The sequence below is a fragment of the Bemisia tabaci genome, chromosome 8 (assembly GCF_918797505.1).
Source record: "Bemisia tabaci chromosome 8, PGI_BMITA_v3".
In the NCBI taxonomy this organism is placed as follows: Eukaryota; Metazoa; Arthropoda; class Insecta; order Hemiptera; family Aleyrodidae; genus Bemisia; species Bemisia tabaci.
In genome coordinates this window covers 22,095,285-22,117,278 of record NC_092800.1, presented here as the reverse complement: position 1 = coordinate 22,117,278, position 21,994 = coordinate 22,095,285, and the positions used below count along the sequence as shown (strand labels likewise).

The window sequence follows — 21,994 nt, the reverse complement described above, 5'->3', positions numbered from 1 at the left end:
ATCACTTTGTATGCTCAATTGATAAATCATTCTGATTGATTTCATAATTAAAACATAAGTAGTTCTAAATAGCGCACTTCTCAACGGAAAAACAGCGATATCTTAAAATTAAGCTCCGATTTTTTACGATTTTTTGGCGATAAAATCGCTGGGATTATCAACATCTGAGCGATTACACTCGATCTTCTTGCTATTTTATCTCTATCAAATCTTAAAATTCATGCAGTTGTTTCTATGCTGACTCGTTTTCGTATCTGGACCCAACTGCAGGTTATAAGTGAAAGGAGCAAACATTTTTCAAAAAATTGCGAAAACAATAATGATTATACGAATGGAGATATCGATTGTCCGGAGTATTTACTAGACGCCATCCACAGTTCTCAAGAAGACAGCATCTACACTTATTCTGATACAGACAAGATAGATGAGGCTCTAACTTTCATGATTGCGGTATGTTTCCTTACATTTTATTTTTATCGTTGAGCTGTGATAACACCCGAGGCGCGAAGCGTCTCACGCGGCGGTCACGGGGCGTCATTGGCGGATCCAGCAATTTGGCAACACTGGATTTCGTCCATTTAAACCTATGGAAATGTATCGATTCTTAGAGGGGCCAGGTGCTCCGACAAGAATCGATTACTTAGCGCAGGTTTAAACGGACGAAATCCGGTGTTGCCAAATTGCTGGATCCGCCTCTGAGTGACCTTAGTTACTTCAAGAAAGAGGCCATTCAGATTCATTTAGATTCATGTACGATGTGAAACAATATACATAGCTTTTGCAACCGGATGATACTTACCAGATTTTGAATTTCTACCCTTCTTTTTGATGTAGTTGGACGAAGAGGTGCTTTGGATGAAAACTGAAGTTGAAAATCGGAGTCGGAAAATATATTTCCGATGTTTGACACAAAACACTTCTCATCAGTCTGAAAAAAACTGAGTCAAGATTTCACGACACAATTTCTTCTTTACGTTCTAAGATTCATAGAAATAAATCGCCTCTAACGCTAGCAACATCGTTGGTTCAGATGTAACGGCGTTTTTCTCAAAACGCCGTGTTTTGCGTTCAAACTTTGAATCGCTTTTGAAGGGGCAATATAAGACAAATATCAGCAGTCCAATTTTAAGCCGGTCATGTGATATAGATCTGCTAAAATTCTGATTCGCATCAGAATCAAGACGGCCAGATTTTCCCACTTATTCAGAAATGACTGACATAATGTTAAGTACTGTTTGACAGAGCGATATTTACATGCTGTCTATCGTCTAATTTTAATTAACATTTTTACAGGGAAGTGAAACCACGGCGCAAACCAACTGTTTTGTTTTGTTGATGCTAGCTATTCATCCCGAATATCAAGTGAGTCGGTAAATCTTATCCAATTTTGTACATACTTACCTCGAAATAGACGAGGATAAACAAACGGGACTTACGTTAATGTGGTATTTCCAAAAAGAGCGTGTCTGTTCAAGGATAGGTAAAGAATATTTATCGTTTGGAGTCTATGAAAAAGCTGTAAAATGTATGTTTAAAAGCGAAAAAAAGGGGCTACGGAAGGATTTAAAATACTCGATCCCCCTCCTTGCTGCCAATGATTATAGTGCATTCATTTATTAAAATCAAGTTTGAAAATTATCTCCATTAACAGATGATAAATTAACAGGTTCGATTATGTCTGAAAACGGCACCAAATCCTTAAATATGGCTTCACGGTGGCTTCTTTACAAAACTAATTTGACAATATTTTGTATAAGAATATGGTAATATTTATTTGAATGTTGAATAAGATCCACCATTCCGAACATTTTGAATATATCCGAATGTTTTATTCTTCACTTTTTGCATTGTAGGAGAAAGTTTTTGAAGAGCAGTACAATATTTTTGGAGACGCAGATACACCTATTACACCCGATGATCTAGACAAAATGGAATATTTGGAACAGGTTATGAAGGAAACCCTTCGCTTGTTCCCTGTGGTTCCTCTTTCTGCGAGGCATGCAGAAGAGGATACGAAATTAAGTGAGTGGTGGCGTTTAAAACCTATTGGGTTAGTTACGCTGGTCACAGAATCGCGTTTTGATGCTTGATTCTCATAGATCAGCTATAAGTAACAAGATCTGTCCACGCAGCAACTTTCTACGTTCAATATTGACAAATATGATGTGATTTGAAAACTTCGGTTTATGACGTCATTCAACGCGATAGTGACACCCTCGGTTTCTTCCACCGTGCTCTCATCCGGGTTTCACGTTGAGTAACCGGTGAAGATGTGTGTCTTCCAGCCTGACAAATGAAAGCAAGAGCGGTGAAGGAGTATCACTACCGTGGTGGATGACGTCATCAAACGAATTTTTTAAAGCGCGATATCTTCATTACTATTGATTGTAGGGAGTTGCTGTTTGGACGGATCTTGTTATATTTAGCTAATCCACAAGAATAGTAAGGCATATTACAAATAACAAATAAGAGTACAAAGTAATTACAAATAAGAAAAGGCGACACAATCTGTCATTTCCTGAGAGTATAGTAATTTCTAATTTTGTCGTCTTTCAGTGATACAAGAGACATGCAGCACCTCCAATTAATTGAGTTAAGAGAGAAATCAAACACGCAATTTGCCCTGGAACGGCGCGGCTTAGAGAGACATGTCGAGGACTTGAGATGAAAAGGAGAAGCCCTCGGCGCGGCGGTCGGCATGTAACACATATTAGCACCTACAAGACTGCATAAATACTTCACGCATTGCATCAAACACAGTGCGCTCAGCAGCGGTCGGCCAGAAACGCAAAGCGCCTACAAGACTGTAAGAATACTTCACGCATTGCGCCAAATACGGGACGGTCTGCGCGGCACGGCGGCGGACGTTAAAATTTTTAAAACCACATTTAAGTTTGTTCTTTCATAATTTTGTCGTTCATTTATTATAAATAGAGGGCCTTGTCCGCACAGATGTAAGTTTACGGAACTTGACTTTCGCCTAAAGTTCCGTGAAAATTTTGCTAGTTGTGGTGACGGGGCTTTCCCAAAAAGTGTGTTCAACACGAGTAAACGCGTCTTATGCACCCCTCCCCCTCCGTCACGTCCACTTGATGGTTTCTATATTGATGTTTCAAAATGAATGAGAATGGGGCGGCAAAATACAGGCGGCTCATGGGCGGCAAGTAGGTAAATCCGACGCTGAGTTGAGGAGGGCACGAGGTCAATCAAGGCGAATATCAACGAGAGAAAAATGTGAATTATAACACGCCAATTATTATCAGGTGGTTGAAATCATCGTCCCGTGTTTTGGTGGATTGTCGTCGGCTATGTTGAATATTGCGTAGTATCTTTGTGAGCAGGGATTGGACGGAATGACTCCTCTAACGGAATGTTCACCTGTGCCGTGGTATCGTTTTTGAGGCGGGAATCTCGAAAAAACGCATATTGTGAAGTAAGGGGTGCATTTCAGACTTTGCCGATGCGCGCGCTCATCGTGATTTTTGAGACACTTTCTACGAGTAGCAACTCTATTTTTGCTCTAGCAAAAGTTTGCAACAGGCCCTAGACTAATCTTACGTGAATATGATGAAGCAGAGGCACATAACCTGGTTCCTTAAATCATTTTCCATTGTTGTTTCGTGTAATTGAAAGACTTTTGCGTAGTCGTTGCTACCTACATGTGTGCCCTTGTCTAGTCGAAGCAGTTAAACCCACATTTTGAGCTTTTTCAGAAAAGGTTGCCAGGTCTCAACAATTGAAAATGATTGATAATAGGTAACTGTTTTCAGCACAAAATTACGTTTTGCCAGCTGGTGCAACTGCGGTAATTTTTACATTCTTCACGCATCATGATAGAGAACTTTGGCCAGATTCTAACACATTCAACCCGGATAATTTTACAGCTGAGAAAATGGCGAATAGACACAAGTATGCATTCATACCTTTTAGCGGTGGTGCTAGAAATTGTATTGGTAAGTCTACAAAAAAAACTAACATCACAAACTTTAGAGGACATTGTGTTCTGGTTTTAATTTATTTATATTATATTATATTTATTCATATGGTGGAAAGATTTGTAGTCATTTGAAAGTTCTCTTGCCATGCCGACACAAGAGTTTAGAAAGCCTTTTTCCAGATTTCAAAGGCTACCGATAAAATTTTTATGAAATGAACGTGTCACGAGTACAGCAGAATGAGAGAAATGTGCTGACTTTGAAGAGTAAATCAAACACAATACCAATGAGAGATTTCTGAGGGTTGTAGACTGAAAAATATAATGAAAGTTGGATCATAGAGCGTTTTTTGATGAATCCTGCACGTAAGGCCAAGCGCATATCCATATTTCTTTTGGAGAAAGAGTTAAAAAGAAGTCTATAGTTAGAAAGTTAAACCAACCTCCGGTCAGCTCAGAATTACGTGGTTTCGCGTTTTGGTTATCGATACATTAGATCCAAACGAATCATATTGTGAGCAAATCTGATGTGCATTTATAGTTTCTTTCGAGTGTATTCAAGTGCACATTGTCCTGTCTATAATAATTACGTTTAATTGAGATAGTGCGTCTTTTTTCCAATCATGCTAACGTCATTTTCCGATAAATCCTATCCCTGTCTACAGGTAACAAATATTCAATGGTAGCAATGAAGACGACAATATCCATCTTTATACGGCAGTTTCGAGTGAGCACAACTATTAAACTTGAAGATATTGAAGTTTATTATGACGTGGTGCTTCGATGTAAAGGTGGTTGGAGTATGAAACTTGAACGAAGAATAAATCAGAAATCCTAAAAATGTCCGTTTTGTTTATTGATTTCTCATCCTTGCAGTCTTTAATGACAAACTGTCCCGAATACTCTCAAAGCTAACATTAAAACAGTGGCGACACGTATTAAGGGGAGAAAGGGGGCTGTCCCTCCCCAAAGGCCAAAAATAGTATAGATTCTAATTGCAAAATGGATTTGTTTAAATAAAAAGGAGCTATACATCCATTCTGACAAGAGCCCTGAAATCCACACGAATATGATGAGTATTACCGATACGAGTATACAGTCGAACCTCGATAACTCGAAAACCTCAATAACTCGAAGAAAATGTCCGTTCACTTCCGCAGAAGGCCAAAATCCTCGATAACTCGAAAAATTTGTTCCGTTAACTCGAAGACATTTGAGGCTCATTCCCTTATTGTGATAACGTAAAACAAATAACGGTTTTTTTTTCTAAATTGACCTAGCACCAACCTCGAACCCCCAACCTCGATAACTCGAATTTTTCATCTCCAAACCTCGTTAACTCGAAACCTCGATAATCTTGAAACCTCAATAACTCGAATTTTTCATCGCTTCCCTTCAGCTTCGAGTTATCGAGGTTCGACTGTAATTGAAAGAAAATCAAACCCTAACATTGAGGGTGAAACTGAAAAATCGTGGATCTCGTTTGTAGCGTTTCCAAATCTCTGCAGAAAATCTTTTCTATGAAAATTTGCAGACAATACCGTGTATAACAAGACATAAACAAAGACATACATGAATTGTGCATATCGCTTAGTATGTCACTAGTAGAGAGAAACCAGTGGTTAATGACATGCGGGTGGAAATTGGTCAGTGTGTCATTGACTCAAGGCCCTATCGTCGTATTAAAGGGTCGAAAACTTCAAGATATTAGTCTACTATCAATTAAGTCAATGGACTTTCTTAGAATTCACAGCCTCATTAAGTCATTCTTGGTTTCAGAGAAGGTCAAGGGCAATATCGTGTCTACTGTCCGTCTGGTTCGTCCAAGTTTAGCTGAGACATTTTTTTTCCTCTGAGCTGCTCTCCTTTTGCGAGAGTGAAGCATATTATGTAATGGATCGATGATGTGAATAAGAGTGAATCCATGAAATTATAGATGAGAAAAACAGTTTTTTTGTCGAATTAACGATGACGCTAAGATAAACGAACGACACCGCCGCGCCGAAGAAAAACGCCGCATGAGCCTTCGATCGTTGCCACAATTCTTTTGATGGAACACGAGTTTACTTAGAAAATCCTGAATATTTTTCTTCCGATTTTACAGAAGATTTTGCTCGCATTTTAATCTGAAATATCTGACAATATCAAGGGAAATTTGCATAACATTCCTCCAAAATAATCGTTTTAGGTAATAGAGGAAAATTTTGCAACTCTGGAATACACAAACGGTGTTTTTCCTTACCACAACAGTGCAGCACAATGAAAATTGCTGTCAAACACAAACACAGGTACTGACCGGCTGGCCGATCATTGAAACTGATAAACAAAGCGATAGACAAAGAAGACATAGGGAGTATAGAGCAATCCTATTGGTTGACATGGTTGGTTCTTATTGACTAAGGAAGAAAATGATGGACTAACTGTCGGGTCTTTGGTGGGTTGCAGTTAGGTAGTCCATTAACTACCTCTTACGTCCATTGCCACCACTCGCTTCCACCAATAGGATCCCTCCAAATCCCTATTGTCGTTTTTATCTATAGCTTTGTCTATCAGTTTCAATTATCGGCCCGCAGATGGGATGTTGACTCCCCCAAGTCCCTCAAACCACTCATCGTCTCATCATGCGGCGGACTGAACGGGAATCTCGCCCCGATAACCCTCGGCCTAGAGAACGCATTCTTCCTGGGCACAAAAGTGAAAGGCCTTATCGAAGGGGTCATTACCTGGGTGGATACCGTGCTCGGGAAATGACCATCCAAGGAATTGGTGTTCCCGTGGAACCCGGGCGGCGACTCCGGGAACTCATGCGCGGGCTTCTCGAAAGGATACGGCGTGAACCTGGTCGGGTAGTCCGGCCCGAACGCCGGCTTGAAGAGTCCCTGTTTCGGGGGTGCCGGCACAGGGACCGGAGAGAGATCGGGGCTGTACTCCTCGACGGAGTGGTACACGTATGTACTTCGGAACGCTCTTCACGATTTTTTTGTTGGAATCGGTGGCTGTGATAGTTGCGGCACTTTTTGGCAGGCCTGATAGTTGATAGGGCGGAGGATTAGATGACTTCTAAAATAATGAATTGAAAAGTCATCGCTTAGACCCTTGAATACAACAATATGCCAGTTGATACAATATATTACCGTTCAATTTCCACCTGCTTCAAGTCATTCATACAACTTGAAAACAAGTTGTTCATTTATCTTGTCACCTGACAACTTGAAAACAAGTTGTCAGGTGACAAGATAAATGAAACGCAGGAATGCTTTTGCCGCTTCTTTTGCCCGAAACGCAGATTTTCGTTCCTGCAACAAAAGCCGTGGCGGGAGATTTGAATTTCAACAACTTTGCAGTCTTGGCAGAAAACCAATATCACCTTCTGCTGTTGATACAAATGAACAAACAACCCTTTTCGAATATTAAATGAATTTTAGTTCTTCGCAAATTTTACTTGCTCTGAATTTGTTCATTTCAGCAGACGGTCATACTTGTTTTCGGAAGACTGCTGAGAAGTTGTTGAAATTCGAATCTCACGTCACGGCTCTGGTGGTGGTAACGAGAAGCTGTGTTTCGGTCGAAGAGATTGGCAAGAGCATACCTACGTTGCACTTACCTTTGTCAAGGGACGCTTTGAAATCTGCGATGAAATCACGCTTTTCTGGCTCTTACCCCTTCATTATTGGCAAGAACCCCTTCACGTGCAAGAACGTTTAACGACACGACCGTGGAGACTGATTGTGAGCTAAATATGAGAGAGGAAAATAAAACTTGGTAAGATTAGCATAATTTTAGGAATGAAAGTGAAACTTTTCAACTGAAAGATCTTACCTCTACACGGAAAGAGGGCAAATGTGCGAGAAAACGCGTTCTGTAAGACAACTTTTACATTAACGATCCAAGGTTCCTCGGCTATCTGGTTGAAATGCTCATCAAAACTCTTCAAGGTCTAGTTGATGGTTTTCATTCAATTTTATGCTTTTACAAGCCCACTTCAGATTCGAGATTTGCTCAGTAACAGGTCTCATTTCTCACTGTGGTAAATATTCCAGTGATAGGTTCGAGTGTTCGGTCCAATGACGCAGTCCAGTAACAATATAGTGAGGAACATTGGTATGTGATTGTTGGGTTACCCCTTACAAAGTCAAACTTCGTAGTGGGAACCTATTGATTTTTTAGAGATATCTTATCAGTGTATTTATCATCTTTTTTTAAATCGTTTGAATGTTTCTTCGTCTGGAAAAAGGTACGCATGTGAACCAAAGAAATTATGATCATTTGAATACTTTTTAATCTGAAATTATCATAATTTAGTCGGACTTCAATATTTCAACTAAGATAATTCAGCTTTTTGACTTAAACTCAAAACACCGTAGTGTTGATGTTTAGGTAATATAAAATTCAAAACTTCATATCGAAGATGAACCCGCAAAAATGCGTAAACCTCGGTTACAGTGTTTCAAAATCTCCGTTCTTACTTTATATTTTAAAAGGAGACCCAACCAACACCGTGGCTTGACATTTTCACAGAATATTCATCATGCTGAGAATAAAAGTTTTTTTTTTTTTTTTTTTTTTTTTTGGTCAAGATGATTAGGTATTGATTAGGACATACCATAGCATATTTTGAGCAAATTTAGCCTTACTTTTCTCAATTTTCAAAAAGAGACACAACGTGCGTTGAGAACTGCGCAGAGCTGCATCTATTCGTGCTTGATGGATGCCCGTGATGCATTTGCAAAATTGAAGGCGCGATGGCATTTCGCAATGCTCTTCTCTATACTGCCATTGAGGTGCAGGTCCGATTTGGGAGAAAAGTTTAAAAAGAGGTCCGATTACATCATTCCTATCTCCGGCTGTGTTGACATTTGACCTTTTTTTATTCTCAATTTGATGTCTGCTATTTCACGATGTATTTGTAGACCTACATCGTTAGCTCGTAAGTATCCGCCCCACATGGCCTCATACGCAAGTGTTTCTAGCAAGCCTCGGGTCAATTGGACCTCTCTCGGGCATCTGAGAGTTTCACAGAAGCATATCACCGAAAAAAAAAAGAGGTGTTGTAGCGGCATCCTGGATGTTAAAAAAATGTGCGAAGACTCTTGAATGTTGTCATTGCGACTCTGGCTGTTAGAGTTACATCCTAGGATGTTACTTTTACATCCTATCATGCTACGTTAACTGCCAGAGTGTTCATAGCAACATTCAAGAGTTGTCGCACATTTTTTTAACAACCGTTACATCTGGGATGTTATCAAAGCATCTTTTTCTTCGGTGTAGGTTATATTTAGCTGTGATACCTGAGCTGCAATATGTTTTTCTGCCAATGAAGGTTCTGGACGTCAATTGTACATTTTCTTGTACATTTTCACCCTTTATTCTGCTGATTTGATCATTTGTTATTTGTGATCGAATAGATGCTAACTATTGAATGGTATGCTCTTGGACTGAATGAAAGTACCCACGTCCTGTTCAGCATCATTTTTATTTGCGTGTGTCTTATTTGGGGTAGTCTAAAATGGCAGAACTATCATTTTGAGAAACTTGCTGCAACTTTTCCTGGGCCTAAATCTTTGCCTTTCATTGGTAATGCACTCGAGTTAATAGACAATAACCCAGAAGGTAAGTTGCTATTTATTTTTTTTTTTTTTTTTGTGATTTATTCCTCATGATTGACTCCGGGGAAAGACCTCAATGAAGGAGGACAACTTCTTCAAGATAGAGATGTTTGTGGGAAAATAAAAAGTTCAATTTCATGAGAAATGACTGTCTCCTAATCCAAGGACGAGTATACAAACATAGTTTAGTTCAAAGTTGTGTCATATTTAGATGCCTTAAGTCCTTTAAGTCGGATATGAAAAACAAGCAGGAAGCTCCAACGCATTGGCGTCGGAGAGCGGCTCTGGGGGCAGTAGTTGTAGTCAAGAATGAGGGCCTAGACACATTTTGTCATTGATGTACAATCCGACAACTGTCGATTCATGTTTTGTAACTTAGCAGATTTACGTAGCCGGTGTATAAATGTGTATTGGGCTTTGATATGGCGAATACATGGCATTATCACTTGTTGTATACTTTTAATTTTGAAAGCTCTTTGGAGGTCCGCTTCCTAAAAAATCTCTGGTTGATAAGTCGTTTAGCGAGGCTGCAAAAAATTTGCATTTTTATATCTGAAAGTGTAGGTATTGGTTTTTTGTATAATTGTTTTTTTGGATTGCTGGAAAAGTAACGCATACTTCTATAATTTAGGACTGAGTCAGGGAAATACAAGGTTCGTTAAATAGTAAATATTCCTAGTACCGTGTGACACTATTGTTAACGAAAAGTTTTTGCAACTTGTCAAAGAGGTTGTTGAATGATCTTCGAATAACTTTTGATGAGCTAGAGGTAATGGTTCTATCTGCAGCTCGTGGACTTCTGTACGATATTGTCCAGAATCATCTAAATTTTCAAAAAGTGTCCGCTTGTTCGATACCCAATTTGCTCATTCATGCATACAAGGAGAAGCGCATGAAAGCTTTAGCAGACATTTTGGAGATGAATCAAGAATTAGATGAAGAATTTATGACTTAAATCACGGCACCTTAATCACGGGATGACCTTAATTACGGCAACTATTTATTGTCCATGAGATGCAGATGGTTCCATTTCCCTAGCTCATCAAAAGGTATTCGAAGATCAATTTCATCAGCCACCCGTACGAACCACGTTTCTAGTGACCCGTACTTGCTTCGCACGTATGAAACATACAATCAGAGAAAACAGAATTCATCTTACAATAATCAATAATCAGTAGGACATGAATCGTTGCGATGTATAATACGACATTATAATGCGGCATTACTATTGTAATTCATTTTAATGTTTAGGGGCATTATAAATCATTATTGCCACGTCGGAATGAAATGTTGTAGACTGAATTGAAAAGCATGTTGGCAAAATTTATTATAAAAATAGTATAACATGTAGGTACATAACATAAAGGTAATACAAATTAAATGATTAGAGCGTGTATATTTCATTACATTATAGGTATATTACAATCATTTTTGTCATTGTTGGAAATTTTGATAGTTTGAATTTTGATAGTTGATAGTTGATAGTTTGAGAGTTGAAAATTTGGTTATTTTATTTAGTTAAGGTGATTCGATAGACGCCATATTTTGTGTCAGAATGGCATGCGACATATCCCATCAATTGGTTCCATTTTTTCATTTACTCATCATTTTTCTCCAATTTTAAGTTTCGCAATTCTGTTTTCAGGAGACTAAAGCACTCACTTATCAATTTGTATATTTATATTGAGTTAAGGGTAGAGACGTATTCCTCACCGGAATTGAGGAATGGAGGTGTTACAGTAAGTCCGGCATTAGGTTCCATTTCGACATCAGCGACGATCAACGCTACGATACTGGAAGCCAGTCTTCCGATATTAAATCCCTAGCGGGGAAGAAAAAAAATGCCTAGATTTCGCTAAAAATCCCTAAATCCCCAGATTTGCTCAAATATACTTAAAAAATCCCTAGATTTTGCAAAAAGCGCCATTTTTTTATGAAGAATCATGATGTCATTCGATGTAGCGATTTGCAATATTTAAATCTGATTGGCTCGTTTGAATTTTGGCGCTCTCTGAAAGCAGTGCTAATCCAGACCAATAAAATGAAAGAATATTAGTTGATTTCTTATTATTAACAGGTTGAATGCAGTTGAATGTCAAGTACATCGAAGGACGCAATCGTTTTAATTTCCGGCTTATTTGCGGGGAAAATAGTGTTGCCAAAAAGGCCTACAAAATATAGATGAAAAAATGTTTTCGATTGTCGAAGCTAGAATTGAGGTTAAAAAGTTGATTTTTGGTAACTTTACCTCATCAAAAAAAAATCCCTAGATTTCCTGAAAAATCCCTAAATCCCTGGAAATTCCGGAAAATCCCTAAATCTAGGAATAAACTCTTAGACATCGGATGGCTGTTGGAAGCATTAGAGTCAACATTTGAAACGCTGCTGCAGAATTTGCCGGGAGTATAATCGAGTGTTGAAAGTCAGTAGAATTGAACAATGTAATAATTGCTTTCCGAAATAAGCGTTATAATAAAAAAACAACGAATCTGAACTGTTAATACTGGAACACACCTTCTGTAAATGTACCTTGCGAGAGATAAGTAAAAAAATAGATGTACTGGAGGAGAAGTGCTTCTCCACAGAGTTTGAAGAAGGAAAAAAAATGCCCAAATTTACTTACTTCAGCATTTTCGGCAAAATCACTGCAATTTCCGGACCTTTTTCTGGCCAGGGGCCAAAATTAAATGATTATGAAGGGCCACTTAGATGTTGTAGATAAAAATAGGACTGTTGAAAAATTCGCCGTTTTCAATAAATATGTACCCGGAATGGAAGACATCTAGGGGAAAATTGTTACGATTTTCCGATGCAAATATTTTCCTACAATCTATTTTCCTGCGTTTTGGGATTATACGTACTAAGCAGGCTAAGGGCCCGTTCGCCAAAACTTATCGGAACTGTATGAATGAATTGCTCCTTTTAAAAATCAAAACAATATCGAATTGCGATATATTACACAGTTAAGATAGGGCTATGTCCTGTCGTAAGCGGCGACATAAAGTCGATATCATTTCAATAATCGCCCCAATGGCCACGATAGTTGTTAGACGTTTACGGTTTCCCTGGTAACCTTTGTTTGCTATCAGCTGATATCGAGTAAATGACTAGGAAGCTCCAACCCAGTGGTTAAAGCTTCCTTAACCGCGAAAACTTTAAAATTCAAATTTTCAAATTTTGAACGTAAAGTACATTTTTTCCATCACGAGATAAAAGCACAAACAAGTTTTGAATTGTTGACTGTATCACCATGATTCCAAAAATACAATACACAACATAGCATTGACTAACAATAAAACAGTATGCAATAAAATAAAGTCATGACAAGGAACATAGCCGAAAATGGCGCGATTCCCATCAACCAACGCGCGGTCTCTACAATGTAACATGCTGCATTGATACTCCCCAGCTGGGACCGTCCGGAATAGCAGCTCTAGTGCAAGCACCAGAGCCGCTAATATTAATAGCTTTTTCTGAAAACCAAGTTCTCTAAACAGTAAACTTCTAATTGTTATGACTTCGATTAGGCTCAATATTTTTAGTTGAGATTTGTGCGAAAATGTCTACAATCGTCTCAAGTTTGATTTTGAAAACGAAAGCCCATTTCTCCCTGCAAGATCACTCATTTAATAATATCCACAGATTTTTTCACCCAAACGTTATAACCTGCTTTAGCATTGAAAAACGGTAGGTGTCGAAGATCACAGCTTAAACCTCAATGTTCCCCAGAAGTTTTGAAGATGGCTGAGTTTACAACAAATGTGGAAAGATTATCTTAGGTCATGACCTAGCCAGAGAATTATTAGAGCTACATTGGAAGAGTTAATTTGCAACCAAAGCTCAGTACTTACGAATATATATGTTACATGCATTCGATACAACTTTAAAGCGGAGTACAACTAAATTATAACCGACTACATTTTCCAGTTTCTGATGTTCATAATTTGTGTCAATTCTGTAATTATTATTTTTATTTATTATTAATTGAGGAGACATTCATATGTTGGAAATTTTTAGATATTCTATGGAACCTGCGTCATCTTAGTAAAACATACAAGTCACCATTCAGATTGTGGCTCGGAGGAAAACTGTGCGTGTTCATCACAAAACCAGAGGATCTTCAGGTGAGAATATTCATAAAGGTGCTGAATAAATTAAGGCAAACTTAAGTTTAAAAACAGCCAACCAATGAGTAATTTGAGATAAACATTTGTTGAAATTCAATGATTTCATCCATTTGAAACACAGTTAAGGTTTGTGACTTATGGATTAATTTAAAGCTGCACAGCCGCACACATATTTAAAAATTGAAATGCTTGTTTCTCGAAAGTGAGGGAATTTTGATGTATTATCGACAGTTTTTTTATGGACTTATCAAGTTAAGGTATTTCAGTCGAGTAGGGAACAAAATTTACCAAATTGCACTACTTCCTCGGAAAAGAAAATTCTTTGGTATTTGATGAGACAACTTAAGCGGGATGTTTTACTCGCAGTTTAACCACGAGAGCCACCGCGTTCCCTTTACGGAAATCGTTGCTCCTCTAACCTAAGGGCGTATGTCTACGCCCTAAGGGTAACCTAAGGGTGTATTTCTACGTGAGCCCGGCTGTACATAAAAATCCATATTTTCTGGCGCTCTTACCGAAATTGAGATACACCTTTACACCAGAGGAGCGACGAAATGTTACGGAAGGGGGGGCGGGGTATTTGACTGAATTCTCAACTTCATGAGTACATTATGAGTACATGTTCACGTATGAGTACACACTTCAAAATCCATGGATATCAGCCGCAAACTTCTGAAAAAAGAGCTCAATCAAACCGTGAGATTACCATAAACAACGACCATTACGTAGTTCTCAACAAAGGGGAACACCTGAAATGCTAGAACCTAAAGTCTTCGTTATTTTAGAAGTGTCAGTACTTAAAAAAAAAAAAAAAAAAAAAAAAAAAAAAAAAAAAAAAAAAACCTTGAGGATTTAACAGAGTTGCCCGCCTTTATTCCATAACTCGGCAAAAGTGCATACATTCCTCTTTCGTTTATGAAACACGGCGCGGCGTGCGATGATGATCTCATGATAACTCAGAACTTTGGTTTGAAAGCCATATATTTATTAGAGTCGCTCATTCGTGTTGGAAGTTAGAGAGTCTTCTCTCCCAATATTTCTTCTTCAGAATTCTAGTTTTAATTTAAAAAAAGTTTCCAGCGAGGCATTTTAATTTAAATACTAGCTGCTCCGGGCGCCCTACGGGCGCCCTCCACAGCTAGCAATGGTGGTGCAGTAGCTTATTTGGAATCGGAGCGATTAGTTGAATCTAAAACTACAAAAACCCTCAAAAACATTTTCGGGCAAAAAATCCGGTCGAGGAAATTGACGTGTTACATCTTATTAACCAAAAACATTCCCTTTCACCCCTCCAAGAAGGTTGATAAATCTAAGTAAGTAACTATGAGATGGCAAAAAGCTCTCTTAAATTCTCAGGGTTCATCAAGGCCACATATGTCCAAAAACTTACTCTATACTTATGGTTTAAAAAAAAGAAACAAAAAATAATCCCTTAACAATAAGAAAATTTAAAAAAAAAAACAAAAACAAAAACCGATTATGTGGTTCACAGATATGTACATAAATCCTTCGAATGAACTTGAAATCACAAAATCGGTCGAGAAAATTTAAATGAATTTTCTCCTTCAATTATGAGTTCCGCAACAAGCACGACTCGCTTGAAGCTTTCCATACACGAGCCGCAAGAAACTAATTTCTTCTTTCTTACCTACTGATTGTGAGGAGAGCGGGAGCATTTACTTTTTCCTTCATTTATACAGGATGCAACAAGCATGACTCTTGCGTTTGCAGAAACCCTTTCATTAAGGAGATCGCGAGAGCCTTTACCGCGTTCATTTCCAAAAGGGATTACTCCAGAATTTCATGCATTTTAATAATTTAAACGATTCATCTGTTCTTCTCTTCTCTCCTTCTGTCCATTGACAGAGATACACAATTTTTCCGACTCACTGACGCGACCGGCTCGATGCTCTCAGTGAAACGGTGCCTTTTTATCCCTGACGCCAGTTTCAGTTTTACCAGTGGACCCATTTTACCACATAGGTACATTTCAGACTCTTTCGATTAACTTCGCTGCATCTAAATCATGGTTGCTTTTACTGTAAGCTTACCATATGATTTGGATGGTGAGAAGGCTAAAAGTTTTCGTTTACTTTTCCTTTTTTTCATTTTCACGAAATGGGGTCCCATTTGACAAGAGGAGTTACTTAAAAAAATTGAATTAAGTTTCGACATAAGAAAACTCACACCCATGCTGTGATGTAAGTGTTATTCTGATTTTTTTTTTTTTTTTTTTTTTTTTATACCTTAGAGGTAATCCACACTTGTTTACGCATCGAGCCGGTCGCGTCAGTGAGTCGGAAAAATTGTGTATCTCTGTCAATGGACAGAAGGAGAGAAGAGAAGAACAGATGAATCGTTTAAATTATTAAAATGCATGAAATTCTGGAGTAATCCCTTTTGGAAATGAACGCGGTAAAGGCTCTCGCGATCTCCTTAATGAAAGGGTTTCTGCAAACGCAAGAGTCATGCTTGTTGCATCCTGTATAAATGAAGGAAAAAGTAAATGCTCCCGCTCTCCTCACAATCAGTAGGTAAGAAAGAAGAAATTAGTTTCTTGCGGCTCGTGTATGGAAAGCTTCAAGCGAGTCGTGCTTGTTGCGGAACTCATAATTGAAGGAGAAAATTCATTTAAATTTTCTCGACCGATTTTGTGATTTCAAGTTCATTCGAAGGATTTATGTACATATCTGTGAACCACATAATCGGTTTTTGTTTTTGTTTTTTTTTTTAAATTTTCTTATTGTTAAGGGATTATTTTTTGTTTCTTTTTTTTAAACCATAGTATAGAGTAAGTTTTTGGACATATGTGGCCTTGATGGACCCTGAGAATTTAAGAGAGCTTTTTGCCATCTCATAGTTACTTACTTAGATTTATCAACCTTCTTGGAGGGGTGAAAGGGAATGTTTTTGGTTAATAAGATGTAACACGTCAATTTCCTCGACCGGATTTTTTGCCCGAAAATGTTTTTGAGGGTTTTTGTAGTTTATATCAGCTCGTTTTTGAATGGAGAAAGGTGTGGCCATAAAATATTAAGTAGGTACTATTGGCTAATTGAAAATCCTGAATGAATGGAAAGTAAACAACATCTGCTAAAGCACTAACACATTCAGCGGAAATTTTAATAGCACCCACTGACTTTGTGATCAGTCTGGAAATAGGTAGTTGAAAGTAGTGGGGCTACCTAAGGTAGTCAAATGTATCAGTACCTATTGGAAAGGCTCACAGGAAAAGGGTGACAGGGGAGGGGGAGGGGTTAAATAGCTATCGAGTTGTCATTTACCTGCGTGAGAAAATTAATGGAAAAAGAGTATAACTTATTGTCATAGGCATTACACTGTAAGCTTATTCCAAGTGATAAAATAATTTTGCTCATTTGTTTCAACTACGCACATCATCCCTCTTAAGCGCACCTATGTTTGTATTAATGCTAGCAGCAAGTTTTTCGATACTGAATTTCATCACTCAGCAACCTATCAGATGATAATGGAAATTCATGAGAGCGTTGCCTTATAAATCATAGGTACTCTATATGGAATGATGAATTATTCATGAAACAACCAGTGAATGAAGTAGTAGAGCACAAATTTTACCAAAATGAGTCTATTTGGTGTGGCATGACTTTAAACCAGCTAGGTATTTTCATGACTTTTGGGATTATTATTCTTTAGAGCATCCAAACATCCAAACTTTGTTCCTACAGACTCTAGGTACACCATACTCTAAGGAGCATTGTAAAAGAAAAATTGTCGATGATTGCAATGAAATGAGAAATATTTTCATTTCCCCTGAATACTTAATTTGTCATTGAAAATTTGGCAACAGGCATACTTATCGCATAAGATGATCTTCCTAACTTGAGGGTGCCAGCAGCCTGATTGTTGAAAGTTTGTGTTTGAAAGGTAGACACAGATGACATTGGTTAAAAGGTGGAGCGTTATTGATCAAATATGTCTTATCGCTGCTTTATCGTGCCTTTGTCTGGTGGAATGGACAACATACTGGCAGAAACTTAAGAGATGCCTTTAGCTTGTCTAGGGTTCCACCCATCAGAGGCACGACAAAACAGCGACAAGACATAGCGTCGACCAATCACGTACCGCCTTTTGACCTATGTCATCTATGTCTACCCGAGAAACACACAATTTCGACAATCAGGCTGCAGGTTCTGACAATGAATACCTATTAAGAGAATTTCTCACTGACCTTATTAAGTATCGGCCATTGCAAAAAAATACCTGCGCATGCAATGAAATAGCTTGTCTTTCTCTTGGATTAATTTCGAATAATATCGCTTCACCATAAAATTTGTCAAATCATATACTTGCCCACATAGGTAGTGCCTTAAGTTATTTTAAAAAATGCAATAGCCACGAAGAAAGTATTTGGTCGTAATACAGGCATTTTAAGGATAAAATATTGCAAAATTTACCTCTTAGTTTCCTTGAGTTTTTAAGGTTCACTGACAGACATCAACCGAAACGGCAATCTCTTGATAAGAGCATTTAGTTAATATATGGAAGGTGATATGCGAGCTTTCCATTTCTTCTCATAAATGATACCAATTGATCTAATCACATTCAGCCTTGGACGATTAGCGGTGCAGAAACTAGGTAGGTCAATACTGAACTCCGAACACCTGATATTTTACGTGCACTGTTTCACTGGAGTAATTACATGCTGGGAGCTGAGCTTAGAAAGCACTCGCTAGGTCAAAATGGAATAATACTTCAGTAACACATCTAGTATAAATAAGTATAAATAGCAATAAGTGGGTGCAAACATAACCTTATGACTTGATGTAAACAAACACTCAATACGTGAATGACACAGAGGCTCCCTCTAGCAAACTGGTCCTCATTTAAAACAGAGAACTGAGATTAAATATCCATTAAACAGGGTGGAGATTATCCCCTCACATAAGCAGCAAGAAAGAGGGGCGGCGATTTAAACAAAGCTTTCCATTCCGATTTAGGTGGGTGTATCCTCTCACTTACTGGGGCTGATGCGATCAGGCAAGGCTCATAGACAAAGTAAGGATCATGAAGACATACTTCTGGCTGGATAAAAAGATAATTGTTAATATTGTATTCAGCCTTGATTGACACAATCGCACTTATTCCAATGGAACTAGGTAGGAACTGGCACCTACGTATGTTACTACTGTAGTCCTCTTAACAGATAAGCAATTTATTCTGTTACGCTTTTGTACGGAGGAAGAATGGACGCACCCATTTCACACGGTAATCGATGCAAGAAAATGAAGCCTTCATTGTGTTTTCATCATCAACTTATGAAATTATGAGAATAATACGAGTACATACCTTTCATTAAAGACCTTGTTACTAAAGTTGGGCAAAATGATGTTTCTAACAACTCCTGACGCAAAATCAAAGAGACTCAGAAGAAACCAATTTGAGCAAATGCTCACAGTCAAAGACCTTTGATTATGTGACATTCAGTTGACCTATGATTGAACTGTTCCGAAAAGGGATGGAATTGTGCCTCACATACTCAGGTACGCAAGCCGCGCGTAACAAGAACGGTAGAAGAGATAGGAGGATTCCAAGATAAATCATGAAGGAAACATGTTCTTAATGTAAATAACATACACTTCAGAGAAGCATAATCACTCCAGAGCACATAGGTTGATGGCAAGATATAGAGCGAATAAATTTTGGTCGAAGTTCAGTGACAGTCGCATGTGAAGACCGAGGCTCATATTCCAGTAATTTTTAGACTTTAGTAGTGAGAATACATTCTGTGATGTAAATGCTGCTTCCTTTGGAGAGTTTGGCACAATTTCGGTGTAATTTCTTTGACGTAATTTACCGGAATTACGTCTATCGCTTCGGTTTTCGGTCAGGTACTGACATAAACATGACGACATAACCTCACTTAAAATTTTGTCACATCATAAAATAAAGATATCACTTGAACATTTTAAGAGAAATTAAGGTATATCGGGCTCCAGTAGAACACGTGAGACGTAATAATAAGAGTACGTACATATAGTAGTTAGCATCTACGAAGAATTAAACTCTTATCCAAATTAGGTAAATCTATTCACAACTAGTACTAGTTAAAGAGGTTGGTAACGACCGACCAGAAATCACTTGAGATTTTTAAGAAACCAATGAAGTGGTGTATCGGGATAAAAGTGGGCGTAATAATATAAGTGTGTAATATTAGTTAGGATCTAAAATGAATTGAACTTTTAAATTAAATCTGTTCATTATTCACAAATAAATACAGTAGATGGAGGTTGATAACGACGACAGGAATTTCGTTCCCGAAACTCGGACGAACCTGAACAGAATGAACCAATGGCGTTGAACCATTATATTACTGGTTTTTTTCTAAATTCAAAAATTATAGCTAAAATTTTGAAGGATGTAAGCGGATGCTGGATTATCCGTGAGATAAAGCGCTTTTTTATGTGGCAAAATGAAATCCTCACATCTTCACGGAGTGCCCTTTATATAGGCTCCATTACGATCTGCGGCCGGGTAAGCGAGAAATCTGTTGTTAAAGATGGTCATGACGGGCAGTTTAGTCGTATTTTCCGTAATTTCTCTTTTAGAACACCAGGAATGTTAAAAAACTGTAAAAACCCGTGGACACGGTAACATGGCGATTCTTTAGGTACCCACTTTTATGGGTCTAAGGTTTACCGTTATCGCGGAGTTTGAGTGACTTTCTCAGGACCGTGGATTCTTGAAATTCAAATTTCCCGGCAAAGTGAAAAGTAAAATTTTCGTCGTTTTGGGTCATTAAGTGCTTATAACTTTTTGAAAACTCAATGGATCTTATTGAAACTCTTCCACTTTGTAGTCCTAATTGAGATGCGTCCGTAGACACCAAGATCGTAGGAATCCGAGCCGTCGTTTGGGCTGCAGTCGAATGGCAATCGAATCAATTTTCAAGTTAAGGGAGTTGCCTGTGACTAAGAGTGTCGGCCACCCGTTTGTTATCGGGACTTTAGTAGGACGTCATTTTCCTCGACCGGGGGTGGCTACCGCCACTCTTGATTTAATAATGATGATGATTCTGCGGCAGAAGATCAAGGAATTTAACTGCCTCTCTGCGTTCCAGAGTGGGGACTGCCATTCTACCGAAAAATGTTATAAAAAGCTCGCTAAATTAGTTTTTCTTTTTTTTGTGTTATTTTTTAATTTTTTTTTATTTTTATTTTTTGATAATTTTCTAATGACTATGAGGCTTTTGGGATTTATAAAAGATCGAAGCACCTCTTTGTGCACGATGTTTTTTGTACGGTTGCCTTTGGGAAGAATTTGGACTTCAAAATTTTTGTACGATGTAGCTCGTGAGAGTGCAACATATAGTTGACCATGGCCAAAAACTGTTAGGGGTAAATAAATGCCGACTCGCTTCAGTGTTTGACCCTTAGCTTTGATGATGGTCATGCAGAACGCAATGCGAATTGGAAATTGTCGCCTCTTAAAAGAGAAAGGGAGAGAGGAGTCTGCAGGTGACAAATCAATTCGTGGCAGTGAAATTCTTTCACCGGCCTTCCCGCCGGAAATGACCTGCAAATCAAGACAATTTTCTTAACGTTTCCAGACGATCAATCGGGTACCATTCGATAAACCTTTAGAAACGTTGAGGTTTCTTAAAAACATGACAAAAACTCCCTCCGCAAAAGTGTGAGTTTATGCGGTGGTAAGCCACTAAGATTAAGACTGTCCAAGAATTCGAGGGGAAAATTGAGAGCCTCTCCCTCTTCCTCTACGATGAGCCTGTTAACACTGAAGTACGTTTTAGAGACACCTGAAAGAACTTCAACAACCTTGTCGTTAATTTCATTGCAATGCTTATTTTTAGGGGCCAGAATTGCGCAGTTTGTGAAATCTACGTTCGAACATGAGGAAGCTATCTTTTCCATAAATTTCAGTAATAATATCAGTTTCAGTAATACTGCTTGTCGGTAAATCAATGAATTCCGGTATGGCCTTTTTTAGCAGAAAGTTAAACAGCATCACCTATTTCGAGTTAAAATTTTGCAAACTCCGCTTCGTCTTGCAAAGTTCTCATATTTTGAGCAAGTTTTCTGATTTTAAAAAGAGGTCAAAGTCGTGAGAATTTGATTGCATTTTGCACCAATGTTTGGTGAGAAGCATGCGGAACCTGTCTAAAATCACCACCCTAGACGACAATTTTTCCTCAAAAAGGGATATCATTACCCATTCTCTAAGAAGTCGGTCGATGCGTGCCAGAGCATGCGTGATAACCATGGGAGCTTCACCCCAAAAAATGATCGTTGTTTTCCGTATAGTCTCAGCCTCTCTTGAGCTAACCGTCAGAC

General features: G+C 38.3%; 2 protein-coding genes across 3 annotated transcripts in view; both read left to right on the top strand.

Moving 5' to 3' along the window:
• Positions 1–132: 132 nt before the first annotated feature.
• Positions 133–4,069, top strand: LOC140225278 (cytochrome P450 4C1-like). The gene is made up of 4 exons (XM_072303564.1): positions 133–450; positions 1,294–1,362; positions 1,854–2,022; positions 3,771–4,069. Exons 1-4 carry the CDS (start codon positions 235–237, stop codon positions 4,067–4,069), a joined length of 753 nt encoding a protein of 250 aa, XP_072159665.1. The 5' UTR covers positions 133–234.
• A 3,958-nt stretch (positions 4,070–8,027) lies between these two features.
• LOC109032586 (cytochrome P450 4C1) overlaps positions 8,028–21,994 on the top strand; it is a 34,092-nt gene continuing 20,125 nt past the window's right edge. Inside the window, exons 1-3 of one of the 2 annotated variants that reach the window (XM_019044800.2) lie at positions 8,028–8,168; positions 9,340–9,544; positions 13,558–13,664. In XM_019044800.2, coding sequence (XP_018900345.2) covers positions 9,340–9,544; positions 13,558–13,664 — 312 coding nt within the window. In that variant the 5' untranslated portion in view covers positions 8,028–8,168. The remainder of the gene's footprint in view (positions 8,169–9,339; positions 9,545–13,557; positions 13,665–21,994) is intronic. The other variant, XM_019044801.2, reaches the window with a different exon arrangement.